The sequence below is a fragment of the Merops nubicus genome, unplaced genomic scaffold, assembly GCF_000691845.1.
Source record: "Merops nubicus isolate BGI_N331 unplaced genomic scaffold, ASM69184v1 scaffold46639, whole genome shotgun sequence".
Classification (NCBI taxonomy): Eukaryota; Metazoa; Chordata; class Aves; order Coraciiformes; family Meropidae; genus Merops; species Merops nubicus.
Genome location: NW_008632796.1, coordinates 3,481 through 19,518, shown reverse-complemented (window position 1 = coordinate 19,518; position 16,038 = coordinate 3,481). Strand labels below are relative to the sequence as shown.

The following is a 16,038-nucleotide window of genomic DNA, read 5'->3' as shown; positions in this document are numbered from 1 at the left end:
AAAGGAATAAAAACCCCATGAACTTCCCTTTCTACATTTTTTGCAGCATTCTTCTCCAAAGCACATCTCAGTCTCTTGCACAAAATAAAACTAAGATGCTGATACGTCAATTCAGATGCTACTAAAAGGTGTTTAAATTTAGGATTGAAATTAAAGTCAATTCAGAAATGGGTTCTAAAAGTGTCTGTTTTTCATGCACAGGAGTTATTTTTCATTATGTTTTGTGAGCAAAAATGACACTAAACATTTTAAAGTGTACCTGTTCTTGCAGCCTCATGCAAAATAATGTCCTGGCGCCACCGTGAGCTGTAGCCTCCCCATGTACCCTCAGCAAGCACAGATCTGAGTGGTCTTAGATACTAATTAGTGGTCATCATTGGCCACCTCTGGTTCCTGCAGGTTACTTTACCCCTCCTCGTGCCCCATCAACTATAGCAAAGCCCATGGTCTGGTGTTGATGCCAGAGGTAACAGAAGGTAAAGAGGCACTTTGGCTGTACTGTTAGTGTTGAGTGTGCATTTGCTTTTTAAAGGATTAAACAAAGTGGTTTTTCCTGCAGCATTTCTTCCTTGTATATGAGCTTAAATTCATGTTGAACCTGTCTTTTTCCTAGCCCTCTTCATAGAAATTCAGAATCATTATATAAGCTGTAGTTGCAGGTCTTAAAGTTAGGAAAAAATGTCAGCATCCTTAGTGAGATACTGGAGCCTTCACAATTTCCCTCTGTTGATAAGGAAGGCAGGCAGGAAAAAAATGCAGCTGCTTTTTTTTTTTTAAATAAATCCCCTCTTTAATTTGTTTAATTTGTTCTTGGAAACTTCTTTGGAGATGCAGCCCTGACATGCCTTTTCTTGCTTCCCCCCTAATCAAAAGGGAGAGCAAAAATAAATCTTGATATGCTAAAAGTACTATAGTTTTGATGCATTGTTGAAATGTGCTTGAAATTCCTTTCCTGTCCTTGGATATTTTCTCTCCCTTTATAAACCAACCAGATAAATTGCACAGGTAGTGCTTTCCAAAGCCAGCTATTCAGCTGTGCAGGTTTTTAATTGCACAGGGAACTGTTTTATCAATTTAGCTTTGAAAAACTGCGTTTCACACCCTTCCCTCCTCCCTCTGGTGCATTACAACCCAAGGTTTTAAGCCACTTTGTGGACTTATTATTAAGAATGCCAGCCAATTAGCCATGCACAAGATGAAGGCCTCCAGCTTCTAACCAAGCAATGGACTCGGATCTCTCCCTGCCAAAGCACCATCATTGGTTTCAGTAGACTTGGTTTTGTTTCTTACTGCTCCATGTGGTGAAACTGGGATGTAGGAATCCATTGCTCACTTCAGATATAAAGTAAGGCAAACTCAGAATGTCCATACAAAATCAAATCTGTTTTTGTTTTTTTTTTTTTTTTTTTTTTTTTTTTTTTTTTTTTTTTCAAACTGGCTTTTACAGCTATGAATAAATCAGTCTCCTTTTCAGACCCTGACTGGTTCCATATGAAAGCTCCTCATGAAAGCAAGCTACCATTGCAGTGAGCCCTAATTGGTATGTCTGTTGGCAGCCTCACCAGAAAGGCCACAAGTTGAAAAGGCTGAAGAATTAATTTATTGTGCAGCCTGAAAAAACAGCCTTTCTAGCACAGGTCAGCAGCAGCCTAACATTGGCAGCCTGTGATAAATAAATAAAGTTTTAAGTTTTTCCATAGTAATTTCCATGATTCAGTCAAGGACATTATTTTTAAATGTAGATTCTCCAAACAACAAGCAGCACAGAATGTGGAATGGATGGAAATATCCTTTAATTTTTATTTGCTCCTGTCATACCTGACATCTGTGATTTTTTTTTTTTTATTTTATTTTTATTTTTAAATAAAACGTTGTCTGTGCTCAGTGGTTACGTGGAGAGCTTTTGGAACCTGCTTCCAGATGTACAGCTTCTAGGATGAAGGCAAATAGTAGGTAGCTGTGAAGCTGTTCTTGTTAGTCCTCTGCTAGGAACCCCCTTAATTTATTTGACATTATCTAGTTGTAGCTCTTCAGAAGTTGTTTCTGGTTGTCTCTATTGATGGGGTCAGTTTAAAATACTCTTTCATCACCAAAGTTCTGCCTTCATACCTCAGCCTTGGCATTAGCCAATTCGTGTGCTTTGAAGAGAAGCTGTGCATCTGCCTGGTGCCCTTGTGGAGGGGTCTCAGGTAGCTTCCTAGGAGGAGTATCAGCAGCTGCAGGAATAACATCTAGTCCAGTATTTCTCCACTCTTCCACTGTTTGCAGCTTTATAATCTTGGTCAGTCCTTGGTTGAAGATAACTTATGTGTGAGAAAAGCTTATTGAATGGCAGAAGTTGCAGTGGAGAGCCATGTTTTCAAAATGCACATTAGCTGTGTGAAACAGCAGGGAGTTGGAAGCCAAAAGCTTGGCAGGCTGTAGTCTTTGGTCAAGGGTTTGCTTTAGAGTTTCTTGGAAGGTCTTTATAAACTATGGCAATCCAACCTCACAAATGAACTCTGCTTTTTAAATTGGACTTTCCATATGGGCAATACTTCAGAAACAATTGTGCCTGTTATTCAGTGATGCGGTAGTCAGAGAATGAAATGAAGGCAAGCAGAAGGAAAAGAAGAAGGAAAGCCTTGAACAAGGCAAACTCTGTTAGACTATTATGTAGGTTACAGGCGGTACCTAGCTCTGTTGGGTTTCTTGGTGAAGCAGTGCAGGTGTCAGGATGGGCTGTTCACTGAAAGACTGAAATGTGCAAGGGCTTTTGGATGATAAATATTGCTGTTTAAAAGTCTGGACAGATAGGCAAAGAGATCCGCTTCAGTTCCAGCATTGCATTTCCTGCCTCTTTACATCCCTTAGGTGCCTAACTTTAATGTTGCCTTAGTGCATTTTTAATGGGTTGTATAATAAAATGCTTCCCTGGACAGGCATAAATTGTGCCAACTTTCTGTTCGTTCTATGTATGTACTCTTTAGCTGTAGATTACTGGCAGGCTCCTGGAACAGATATATTCATATAAACCAATTCAAAACAGGTAAATCCTCATCTCCTGAATTTGCTTCCACTGAAGTGAGCAGGTTCTGACTGTTGATTTTGGAGGGAGGAGGACTGGGACACTCAGACTAGGTTCGTCAATATTTAAAAGCATCTGAGTCTACAACAGGATGTTGCTTGATATTACATATATTTGAATATCAACAAAAATCTCAGAGTATGTAAACAGTTCAGTTCAATGACCTGCTAGTGCAATGACCAGCCTCATTAAGCTAATTACAGCAATGACTTTCAGTGGACATCTAATCACACATTAAAACAGGAGTTCTTAAATATACAGCAAACAAGGAAAATTAAGAACCTGACATGGATTTTTCCTTTAATGACCATCCTACTTACACTTCTTGAGGGTTTAAAAATAAAAATCAATATGGGTTTTTAGCAGTACTTCATATAAATAGGAATGTGGAGAGTATAAAAAGTCTAATAACTAGCTTGTGCAGTAAAACTTGATAGGATAACTAATGAAAAGGGTGAAGACAGTAATGACTGAGTCCATTGTCTGTTTTGTGTCAGTCTTGATACTGGAACATATAGCTTGTGTATGATTATTTTATATTTGAAGCAGTTTGTGCTCTTTGAGCAGGGTAAAGTCATAAAGAAGGATGATCCAGTGATAAAAGCAACAGCCTTGGCCTGGAGATATAAAAGTTTAGTTCCTTGCCTTGCTTTGATTTGTACAGTTGTGACCCAAGTTGCTAAATATTTGTTGGTTTCCAATCCATGAACTGGAGATAACATTTCACCTTGTGTGGAAGTTTTATCTAGGAAGCTATGTCCAGACTGCAAGATACTCCAGTACTGCAGGAACTGGGGTATGGAAGGCATACAAATGTTGCAAAGGCTTGGTTTATGTGGAGGAAGTAGGATTCAACCCTTGGCACTCCTTGGCTTATGGCATATGGTCAGGTTTTTGGCCCCCAAGTTTAGGAAACCCCATCTTCCACTGGGTGAGCACACAGCTCGGGCAAGACTATTGCAGCTAGAGCTGGGGACTTGCAGCCTGGTTACGGCCCATACTGGGACTTGAAGGCAGGAGCCCTGGCTGACTGATCCAGCTTCATAACAGAGAGGGTGGCAAACCCAGACCTTTGGGGTGTTCATAGCTGCTCTGCCTTCGAGCTGAATCTCAGCTTGCTCTTGTGCCATGGTACTGTTCTGGGGACATGCAGTGTACTTTGAATAACTTGCTGATTAGCAGGTGTGGGTATTGAGAGCACAACAGTAGTAAAGGAGGAAAGAAAAGAGCAGAACTGTAGATACTTGTTTTTTGTGAAATTTGGGGAGTTTGTTCAAAATGCATTGCTGTATGCTCGCCTCCAGTAGGGAGCAATTAGTTTGTCTATTAAAGAAGCCATTTATGAAGGCTATTCCAATCAGAAAAAAATCTTTCTGTGCATGTGTGGCAGGTGGTACGAACGGAACATTAGTTTCTTTGGGGACTTGCTGCCTCATTTCTCACACCACAATTGCCTTTCCTCTCTCCTAACAAGTCCTTCCCGACTGAGACTGTTGCAAAGGAGTAGTTACGACTGCTGGAGGGCCAAGGGACAGCTGAGGGGAGACTTGCACCATTCCCCCCTTTTCTGGGTATCTGTTGTAGATGATTTTAGTTATTTAGGGTGGTCTTTTAAAGGACTTCTGCAATTTTACCTGTGAAGCCTGCATCTGAGCGTGCAGATCAGGTAACTGTCCTCCCAGAAGCTTGACTCCAGTGTATGTGTGAAGCCTTAATGCTCTTGTGGCAAGTTCTGATAGGAGTGAAGCATAACTTATTTTTATAGGTTTACTTTGCTTGCCACTAATTATGGGTGAACAGTGGGAATTAGCTTTAAGAATTGAGCACCAGGTTTATTTCTTCTGAAATAAATTAATTTCCTTGCCTGGATAAGCTTAATATATGGTGCAGGGCTTTCATTTGGAAAGTGTCTCACTGTATCTCTGCTACTTGAATCATTACCAGTAGAGTTTTCATTATCAAGTTTATCTTTCCAAATACTTTATGACTTCAATTTTTATTATCCTGTGGAAGGTAGAGAACTTATTTAAAGGGCAAATAATGAACAGAGAAACCTGCAGTGAAAGATTGCTTGCCTGCCTGTCTGCTCCTTTTGCCCTTTCAGATGGTGATTTGGCAAGTGATGCTGTCTGATTTACTAATAAATTAATCCATTGCTTTGATATTAAGGTCTTGTGCTGGTGGTGGAAGTGTCTTCTTGGGCTCCAACTGCTTGTGGTTAGCAAGCATCTTGCACATTTCTAAGTAGGTGAATCCGTCTCAGTTGGTAATGACTTCTGCGCCAATTTCAGACCTTTTTGTCCATTCTGCATAATATCCCTTCCTGGTACTTCACTTTTGTAGGTATCTTGACAGTAATAGCCAATGTCACCATTGCTTTTAACACCCATGCCCCATAAGCTTAAGTGCTTTGGGATGTACCTTTCTGAGGAAGATCTCTTTGCATTGCATCCATTTTGCTGATGTTTTACACTAATTGCATCTTAGGATATCATTTGCTTGCTAGGCTATTTTCCTGAACTGGGCATTCAAAACTATTTCATCTAACCTCTCTTCTTTGATGTTCTCATTGTTAAATGCAAAGTATAAAGTCATGAATAGTGGAGAGGGAGTGTGAAAGAAAACAGTGCAACTTCTCTCCCCAAGGTGAAATTTCATTGCTCATGTGACAATGGCGAAGGGGGCATCTCTTTTGGATGTGGAATAATCATGGTTTAATTAAGAAAGAAACCTTCTGGTGGTATTTTTCATAAACTCAACAATTTCACCTGAAGGCAGCCATGTTGTTGTCTTGTTCTTTCATATTTCAATGGGGGGAAATTAATTTTCAACACCTATTCAGGGTCATGTTCCTCCAAGCTGGTGTGGGAAGTGTAATTCATATCTCCTGTTGGCCAGCTGACCCACCTTCCTTCACTTCTTTTCCCACCCAAGAGGGATGGTAGGAGGCACCATCGTCTCCCAACACTGATTTCTACCAGTTGCACCATATAGTTTTGATTAAGAGAGTATATACAAGCAATGTAATCTCCGGTAGCTGGAAGCTAAAGCCAGATTTGGAATGGAAGTAAGGAACCATGTGTCTTTTGTTGTTAGTTTATTTTAGATAAACATGGTGATTAGTTTTGAGAGTGTTCCTGGGTACATGCTGGAGTCGGTGCTGTTGCAGTTAGGTGTATGTTTTTCAAAGGCTAGTTTCAGGAGCCTGGCTCAGCCAGAGCTGCCTGTGAGGTGGAAGGCAGAGAGAGCACACTCTGGGGTCAAGACAGAGCAGAAATATCTCACTGTGCCTAACTCTCAGTGATCCCTGCGAGGTGGCAGCCTGTGACTGGGGTTAGCCTTGGAGAATATTCACCCCTTTCTCTAAGCCTTTATATCAAAAAAAGATAGGCTCCAGCATGACCTGAAATTAAGACAGAAGCCTGTGTTGCACAGTTCATCAGAGCTGTTGTCTGAAATGCCGTGGAGGCAGCCTGCAGGACATGCTCAGTGTTTTCTCCCCTCTGTGCTGAGCATTCCCCTGCTAAGGTCTCTTGCTGGCTGAAGGCAGCCCTTCTGAACATGGCACGGATGCAGACAGCATTCCCGGAGGATACGTTTGGTTAAGCTCTCTTCTCAGACAAATCTTGTATAATGCAGTGATCTGACTGCCTTTAAAAAAAACAAACAAACAAAAAAAACCAAACAAACAAAAAAAACCCCCTTGAAAGTCATAGTGTAACTGTCTAAAGCTGTTATGAATCTTTTGCTGAGCAGTTTCAGTGATGCTGGGGTGGAAACAGTTATGCCAGCATAGAAAAGACAATCAGGAGTTGGATTTCAAATGCTTTAATCTCTACAACCAAGGTGATAAAGTAGGGAGGTGAGGCTTTGTTCACTCAGCATGCATCCCCATGTACCAAGTGGATGTCAGGTAGTTCATGTGGTGTTGGCCTGCTCCTTGATAGTGACCCTTGGTGCTGTGCTCTGCAGTATGTGTGCAAGGTGCTCCTGAGAGAGGTGGTGGCTGAGGTGGGGTCACTACTGCCTCAGCAAGTCATATGGTTAAGGGAAGGGGTGACCGATTTGTAGTCATTTTGTACACTGACTTCACACTGAAGAGCTGCTGTGCACTTGCTGGGGTCAGATTTGTGCAGATGATTGCACGTGCAGCTCATTGCACACGCAGATTGCCTGTGCTCTGAGTCTGTGGGGATGAGATACTGTACTGCTCTCCTGTCACCAGGATGAACTGTGCAGCCCACGCAGCTGAGCTGTTAGGCTGCAACCACATAAATGTAGAATGACTGCAATAATCCAAACTGCTGAAATATTTTCTGTCTCATTCTGTATTTCTAGTTCCTTAGAGTCTTTTCCAGGCTGACCTTTCATAGGCTTTGTCTTTTGTAAAGCCATAAAGCTGCTTACTTGTCACTGATCCCTAAGCAATGTAATACTTGGTCAAATCAAACCTACCTTTAAAAGTGCAGTAGTGAGGTGGAGAATGTTTGTGTATGCATGCACACATTTCTAGCTGTTGAAAATTTAAATTCAGTATTGTGTTAAAGATGTTGAAGCTGCTCCTCTTGATCTAAGAAAGCATCAAGCCTTGAAATATAATTTTCTTTAAGTATCTGGAGTTTTACCTGTATGGGCAGTGCTGCTGGTGAGGAGGAGATGGAATTTGGTGGGAACAAGAACCCAGAGAGATGACTAAAATTTCTTGAGCTCCTGATCCTTCATAAGGTGATTTTTTTTTCTTCTTTTTTTTTTTTTTTTTTTTTAAAGCAGAAACCTGGAGATCTGGTAATGGTCTGATGGCTATGACTATTAAGTGAACATGTAGCCAGCATGGTTGCAAGTTCATACCTGTGATTATGGTGAGAAATAGCTGCTTTTGTCATCCTCCCTCCCTGCCAAATTTGTGGATGATTTCCCATCAGATGTCTGCAATGCAGATGGCTGAATTATGCAAGGCAATCTGCAGCTGTTGTAGTTTATGCTCTCCTGCACGGGTAAAAGAATTGTAAGCTGCCTTGTGTCAAACCCTGGAGCTACCCTTTTACTTGATGCATAAGAAATCTTTGCATGTTAAAGACTTCCATGGCAGAAGAAAATACATTTGTGTTCTCACATGGGTGATAAAAGGACTGTTGTGTGCATCCTTGCCCTGGATCCAAGCATTGTGGCTCCCTGCCATGTACATGCTTTTGCTTTTTTATATATAGGTGTATGTTTAGAGTTAACAGCAGGGCACACATCAGGGCTGGCTGTTCTGCTATGTTGAGAGGTCAATGCTGCTCTAGGATTAGGAAGGGAGAAACCAAAGGTGCATCTCCAGGTGTTAGAAGTTTAGAGAGCAAAGGTGCGTACACATTTTTTTGAGATTTTTTTTTTTTCTTTTCGTGAAGTTGTAAATCTTCTATGAATGTAGTCTGAACTGAGTAGTGACTGAGTCTGAGTGTGGGGACTCACTTGCTGAAAGCAGGACATGCTCTGTGCTCCAACTTTTTCTCATTAGACTAATGGGTGTATTTTTGGTATGCAGTTATAGATGGATGTGTAGCTGGCACAATACAATTAGGGGGCCTACAAGAAAGCTGGGGAGGGACTTTTTGGGGTATCGGGTAGTGACAGGACTAGGGGGAATGGGGCAAAGCTGGAAGTGGGTAGATTTAGACTGGATGTGAGGAAGGAGTTCTTCATCATGTGAGTGGTGAGACCCTGAATGGGTTGCCCAGGGAGGTGGTTGATGCCCCATCCCTGGGGGTCTTTAAGGCCAGGCTGAATAAGGCTCTAGACAGCCTGATCTAGTGTGAGGTGTCCCTGCTCATGGCAGAGGGGTTGGAACTGGGTGATCCTTGTGGTCCCTTCCAACCCTGACAGATTCTGATCTGTTTTAGCAGAGGACTTAGTAGTGTTGGCTTAATGGTTGGACTTGGTGATCTTGGAGGTCTCTTCCAACCTAAAGGATTCTATGATTCTAATAAACAGCTGGTATGCGATAACGGTACCCAAGCAGTCAGTGGCAGAAATGTAATGATTTTTCAAAATCTTTATTTGCAATTTAGCTTAGGGTTCTTTGTGTTGGAAATTCCTTGTCCGCAGCCACTTGTCTGTTGACTTTTATCCCTTGCTTGTCTCATATGCTTCAGATCCTCAGATAGTGTTGTCTTGAAATGAGAGAACATGACCAAAAACATCATGGTTATTTATATAGCCATAATAACCTGAAAGAAACTAACAGTGAATGGCAGAGAGAAACAGAGATTGATGTTCTAGGGACAGCACTAAGATGGCATATGCAGGAGGTTAGCTGGAGCTGCTTGACTGGTTTTTGTGCCTGTCTTCTGCAGGCAAAACTAAGCTTTAACAGTAGAAGTGTTAGCATTAATTCATTTCTGAAAATGTTTGCAACAACTGTGCTCTGTATTGTGAGTCTTTGCCATGGTGCCAAGCAGGCTGCTTTAAACAAATACACATATTTACGTGGAAAAAAAAGTTGCTCAGTACATTCGTTAACCTCCCCTTTGTGTGCTGCTTTCTTTTGCATGTTAGTCCACATTTGTCCTTTGCTGCTGCACTTGCTTATGGTCATACTCTGCGAGGGACGAAGCACCCAGCAAGCGGTGTTCTCTGCCATGCAGTGGGATTCTGGAGGGTGGTGACTTGTCTGCACTGCGGTGATGTGGAGACCTTCGGTCACCATCATTCTGGGGATGCAGCTGAGCTAAGCTCTGTGATAGCAACTGCACTAGAGGAAGGAGCTCTTCATCTGCCTGGCTAGATGATGTGAATGAGAAAATTGATTTTAAATAAACTGGAAAAACAGAATCCTTGCTTCATTTAGACATGTTTTAAAAATGGTTAGCAAGGTCCTGTCTTGTACTGGATGTCCTAGCACTGATTTTTGTAAGCTTTAACTTCTGTTTTTCTGTCTTGTGATGCTCCTCCTCTATGCTTAAATCATACGCTCATTTCCATTCGAGCCCTGGCCCTTGCATCCCAGGGCTCGTTTTGTTCAAGAAGAGACAGATGAGGTGTCGAGAGGTTGAAGGCGGTGTCCAGGACTGTTTGGCAGACCCAGGCACTGAATCCTGACTGATTCTGCTGTTGGATGGAGACTAACTCTGATTTACATCTCCAAGGGAGCTACTCTGTCTTCTGCAGAAAAAAAGACGAAGGCTGTGGGAGTCCCCTTGTGTAGACATCTCTGAGTCCCTTCCATGTTTCCGCTAGCCATGACCCATAAGGTCTCAGAGGATGTCAGTACTTGGAGTAGGCTGTGGGGCATCTTTGTGTTGACTGTGACCTTTCTCTTCTTACCTGGGATTGAAAGTGTCGCTTCCCTTGCTTAGTCTTCTAATTTTAATATCAGCATACACTTGGCATGACAGTGCATCTTCTAGGAGTGTATCTGTCACGGATGCCACTACAGACCTGTGGGCTTCCTTCCACCATCCCAGCAGACTTTACGCAGCACATTGTAGCGCATGAGCTAAGCACTTGTAGGGTTGTTATTTTATTTCCCATTCATTTTATGAACAGAAAACATCTAAAACTAGAGGAGCTTAGTGCAGAGAGTTGCAGTTGCTGCTGAATAACATAATGTAGCAATCAAAGGAGAGGCAGTGACCTTGTAATTCATTTGAATGATTCTTTTATTTGCCTTGAGAATTTAATGTCAATCCTCACAGGATTATTGGAAGATAAGATAAATAATCATAGGAGAGATTAATTGATTTGCAGAGTATGGGTCTGACTTATCTCACCTTCTCTGCAACGATACGTGGAAGCAGACCGTGGCACGCAATAGCAAAATTCTCACAAAGATGGCCAGAGAAGCATCACTTATTGTGGGAGAAACTCTTGAGATTCGATGTCCCTCTTTCAGATTCAGTTCAGTGCGATGACTTTTTTTTTTTCTGGACTGGCATATCATGCTGTCCCCTGTCAGGGGTAGAACAAGCATTGCATGATAAAGATATGAGGACTTCAGTCTGCATTTAAGTGCCTTTAAAGACCTGATCCTGCTTCCCATTTATTTTAAGCATGAGTAAGTTAGCTTTGTGGCAGTCAGTAGTGCTGTGTCTGTGTGATGTCACTGTTCCTAGTTCTTTCATGAACATTTCATAGTCTGGATATCTTTATCCAAATTATGACCTACATTCATTTCAGATGCTTTGGATTGTTTTTTATTTCACAGGCAAAGTATATCTAGCTTGGTTAGTTGGGGCTTTTTATCTCTGCATGGGTGAAAACTCAGGTTGATGCTTTTCTTTGGTCAGATCCACTATTAATGATTGTGGAATATAGTGGATTCTGTATCTAGAGCACAGTATGAAGCTGGCTTTGGCTGGAAGACACACTGTGTAAGGTCCACCAAGTTGAAATTACCCCAGAAAAGTATTTTTTTAATACCAATTTCAGCTGGCTAATTCAGAGAGGTTGCCAAGTATCTGAGCTGGGACTTGAGATGCCCTTTGTTTAGAAGTGAGGAAGATCACAAGATGAATAAAATTCCCTGCTCCTAGAAGGAGAAGTAAATCAACTTAGGCAGGTGTCAAAGGGAACTGTCAGCCCCTTCTACAAAGCCATATGTGTGCAAGTTTTCTGTGGGTGGCAAATAAATCATTTTGCCAGCTTCTTTCGTGCTTTTAACCAAGAAAAGTAGTGCTGAGACAGTAACTCTTTCTCAGCCTTTTCCAGCTTCTTCCTGAATTCACCTCTGAAGCTGTTGCATCAGGTTGCTGGTTTGGTGACACATACTTCTGCCACTGTGTAAAAACAAAGCAAAGTTTCCTCCTCCAGCTGTGAGATCCCCTTGTTTTGATGCTCCTACCACATTAAAGCATTTGTTTCTGCTCAAAAGACAGATGTGGTGCTGTGTTCACTATGCAGATGACTGAGCAATACAGACCTTAGCTGGTATTTGAACTGGAGTTTGGTCTGGGATCAGCTGTTTGGATATTTGCTGTAATTCTTAAATGGGCTTTGCAATTTTTATTCAGATGTATCCACCCTGTTCTATAAACATGCCCTGAAAGCGTTTCATGGTGTGCTGCAATGGCTGGAGTTCTGCTGAAGTCTGTTTAGTGTGGTGAGTTACACCTGGATGTCTATTGCTTCTTGGTGCAGAATGCTCTTTGAGTTGTCCTGTATAGAATGTGGTTATCTGGTTGAGTTCAGGCTTTGGCTTGCATCTCTGGTTTCAACAGTCATGCCATCAGAGGGAATCAAAGCAGCACTGAGATCCAGACTCCTCGGTTTATTTTCTTCTAGACAGTGATGTAAAATAACCCCAGCCCTTTTGCCTGTACACCTCAGAAATGGCTTTTGCTGAAGCTGTGTTGAAACAGATTTCTAGCCATGTTTTCTGATAACTTTGAAAAGCTCAGCGAAGTCTGGGCTTTCAAGTGCCTGTTCCAAGACTAACAGCTGAAGAGAGAAAGGCTGGCTGCCACTGCAGGCGAGGAGAAGGCACGGCAGGTGCTGCGGTGGGCAGGCGAGCGTGGTGCCCCTGGGCCGGGCCGCCTCGGCAGAGCTCTCTGCCTCGCCGGTCAGCCTGCAGGAGCCGGCCCTTGCCCTGCCCCCGTGTCCGTAGCTGCCTCTCCCTCCCTTTGTCCGGTGCCGTGGGGCCTGCGGTTGTGTTGGGCACCTGGGGGCAAGAAGTGCTTGTCCCAGAGGCCCAGCGCCGTGCTGCAGGTGCTGGAGCGTAACCCGACGCCATGGCAGGAACCTCGCCCGGTCCTGAAAGTTTACTAATTGCACTAGCTGAAAGCAGTTTAATTTACACCCAAATATTTTATTTGAAATCTGCTTTTCTCACTCAGGCATTCATTTTACTTTATTGTACTGTCAGCACTTAGCAGTGAAGTAATGGCAGATCTCTGGAGAACTTTGCAGGAAGGAGAAAGCACCATTATCTCGGTTTTACAGGCCCTGCTTATGTTGAGAACATATGCGGTGGCGCAATTACACTGATGTGATTCAATCAGTGCAAATCCTTGCTAGAGGGACATGCTGCACCACTGTAAAGCGGGGCTTATTATCAGTGCAGTTTAATTCAAATTACATTACTCAATTAAGCTGTGCTAGTATAAGCCTCAGCTTAAAGCCAGGAAGTCACATGAGGGCCTTCATTTCTCCTTTGTGAAACAGATAAAGCTTTGGAAACTGAAATGGGTGAGGTTGTGTCCTGTCCAAGAGCATACTAGAAGAGGTAGGCTTGACAAATACTGTATTTACAGCACTTTCTGGGAGGAAAGAGGTCTGGGTGCAAACTCAAGGAGTTTATTGTTATTTTTTAATAGATTAAATTCTTTGTTTAAGCCATAGTGATCACTTTAGTAAAGATCCTAAATCATACTAAGGTTTTACAAATAAATTAAGTGAAATGTGTACTGAATTCTAGTAATTCTTTACCACATGGTTTTGGATTTTGATAACAGCAAGATGTGTCAATGAATAACCATGGCATGTACAACTTAATTGGATTTTTTTTTTTTTTTTGGCAGGGTGTGGGCACTGTAAGAAAATGAAGCCAGAATATGAGAAGGCTGCAGAGTTTCTCCATGTAGCCAATGATGTAAGCTAATTTCCTTTATTATATCCTTCAAATAATCAGTAATAAATAACTGGAGTAATAAAAGTGACTTTTCTCCCTACACCAAATTCAGCTGTTCTCATCCTCCCACAGGACCTTTCAAAATGTGCTTCCAAAGTACAGTCTCATCGCTAATGCATGAGCCCTGCCAAAGTCTTAGAAAGAACATTCTGTCTTGAACGAAAACAAAATCGGAAAATGTTTATGTATTCTGCTGTAGGCCTTATACATAACATGATCAAATCCAAAATGGATTTTTTTTTTGGCTACTTAAAGGCATCAAATGTGAAGAAACATAGGTGCTTTTTTATCAATTAGATTTGGAAAAAAAAAACAAAGGGGGTTGATCCCTCTTTCAAATACCCTGTTTTTATCATTGCATTACTCCATTAGCTTCATCTTAAGTGCTCCATCAGCATGGCTAGAGAAGAGATCCAATAATATAAGTATTAGTGTTATTGATTCAGTCTCACACAGTGTACTCCATACAAGAAGTAGGATTAGCCCCCCCATACTTCAAGCATCTTCAGTGGAGACATCTATAGTCCCTTTGTAGCTGTTGGCGAAGAAGGAGGAGATGAGGAAAATAAAGATCAGCTAAGTCACACTTTTAAAGTGTTTGTTCTGCTGTGACTCTAAAGGTGGTCTACTGTAAAGATGCCCACAAGTTAGGGCAAGATGAATTTGCCTTGAAATAAACGCGTCTTTAACAACCCTTGTTTCTTGTTAAAGAAACAAGTTTTGGTTGTTTCTCTGGGGTTTGTGGGAAGAAATGCCAGTCCTGGAAACTGCTCTTAAGCATTATGAAGTGAGTTGCATACAAGGAATCCTGTCAGAAATGGGAGGAGAACAGGAACATTGGTTATATTTAGTCCATAAGATGTCCCCTCCAGGTTTTGCATCAGTCCTTTGAGTCTTTCTGTGTGTCTGTGCTGAGTACCTGAGAAAGTGAAGGCCACCTAGATTATGAGCGATATCCTCCAAGTCCACTGTTTTCCTGCCCAAGGGGTTTGTCTGTATTGCTGGAGTTCACAGTTAGTGGTCTCTGTTTTAGAGTCCAGGAGTCCTTGCAGCAGTCGATGCAACCGTCAATAAGGCACTGGCAGAAAGATACCACATCTCAGGGTTTCCTACTTTGAAGTATTTTAAGGATGGAGAGGAGAAATACACCCTGCCACACCTCAGAACAAAGAAGAAGATCATTGACTGGCTGCTAAAGTAAGTTTTAAGGGTCTGGGATAGTATTTGGGTTCTTGGATCCTGGCTTCTGCAGACTGCTTTGATGAGGAATTAAATTTTAAACCTAGCTTCGTCTACTGCCTAAATCCCTTGCTAACAAACCCAAATTGAATTCTGGTATTCAAAGCCATACAAACGTGTATGTTAATTATGGTCTCTAATACTCCAAATCCTTTATTTGCTGCAGGGTTTTCATAGTTGTCCTGGTAATTCTTTCCCAAAATAAATATTTTTCAAATATACCCTAAGCCTCTTGCTGTAGAAGGAATAGCAATGGCTCTGAAAAATAAACAGAACGTTTGTTGTTCCCTCTTTATACTAAGCAGCAAATTTCACTGTTAGTAACTGAATTTTTTTTGTGCAGTTGTACTTTTCTCTTTCCAGCATTTCAGAGCAAATGCCTAGAATACCAGCTACATGGAGCTGAAGGAAAGCCAAGGAGACCAACAAAACTTGTGTCTGCACTAACCAACTTTTCTTGGATGGTGTGCTAAAATATGCAGAACTAAGTTTAATGTATAATGAAAATAATTTTTTAAAAGTAAATTGCTGATAGCAGTTTTATTAAGTATATGGGGGGGAAAAAAAGTTTCCTCTAGGTACTGTAAGGCTAATGTATTTTCTCCATTATTCAATGGGGAAAAAACCTGCCAATGTTTTGTGAATTTTTCAAATCATTTAACTGCTAAGTGCAGAGTGCAGCTGGCATGCGGAATGTAATCTTAGTTTTGCCCCTCTTATTTGGTGGGAGGAGGGAGATTGTGGATGTGGTTTTGTTTTTTTTTTTTTTTCCCCCTGTTTTCTTTTTTCTTAAATTACACGTCTGAGTGCTTCAAATGAGGTGATAGATAAGGTCTGGCAGCATTTTTGTAGTGTATTGGAAGTTTTATCTATCTACATTTAGATCTAGTACTCCCTTGGCCTCCTTGCACACGCAGGCTCCAGGCTGCTGTGTCAATACTGGATGCTAAGTCACTGTCCTAGTTTCACCGGTTTCCTGGAGCATTTTGAGTGTTATGCAATTTATACTGAGTTATATGGATGCTGCATGTGCATATTGGCAGGTGAATAAGCAGTGTGGGAGAGAAGGGGTGTTAATCCTTCCTGGATCCTCCTGTGCCTCTGGAAGACTTGTCTGCAGCCTCAG

The 16,038-nt window shown here is 41.8% G+C and overlaps 1 protein-coding gene across 1 annotated transcript in view; it reads left to right on the top strand.

Moving 5' to 3' along the window:
- PDIA5 (protein disulfide isomerase family A, member 5) overlaps nucleotides 1-16,038 on the top strand; it is a gene marked incomplete at its 3' end in the record, with an annotated part of 42,984 nt that overhangs the window by 25,452 nt on the left and 1,494 nt on the right. The window contains exons 9-10 of the mRNA XM_008947994.1: nucleotides 13,564-13,634; nucleotides 14,707-14,870. Of these exons, the coding sequence (XP_008946242.1) occupies nucleotides 13,564-13,634; nucleotides 14,707-14,870 (235 nt within the window). The remainder of the gene's footprint in view (nucleotides 1-13,563; nucleotides 13,635-14,706; nucleotides 14,871-16,038) is intronic.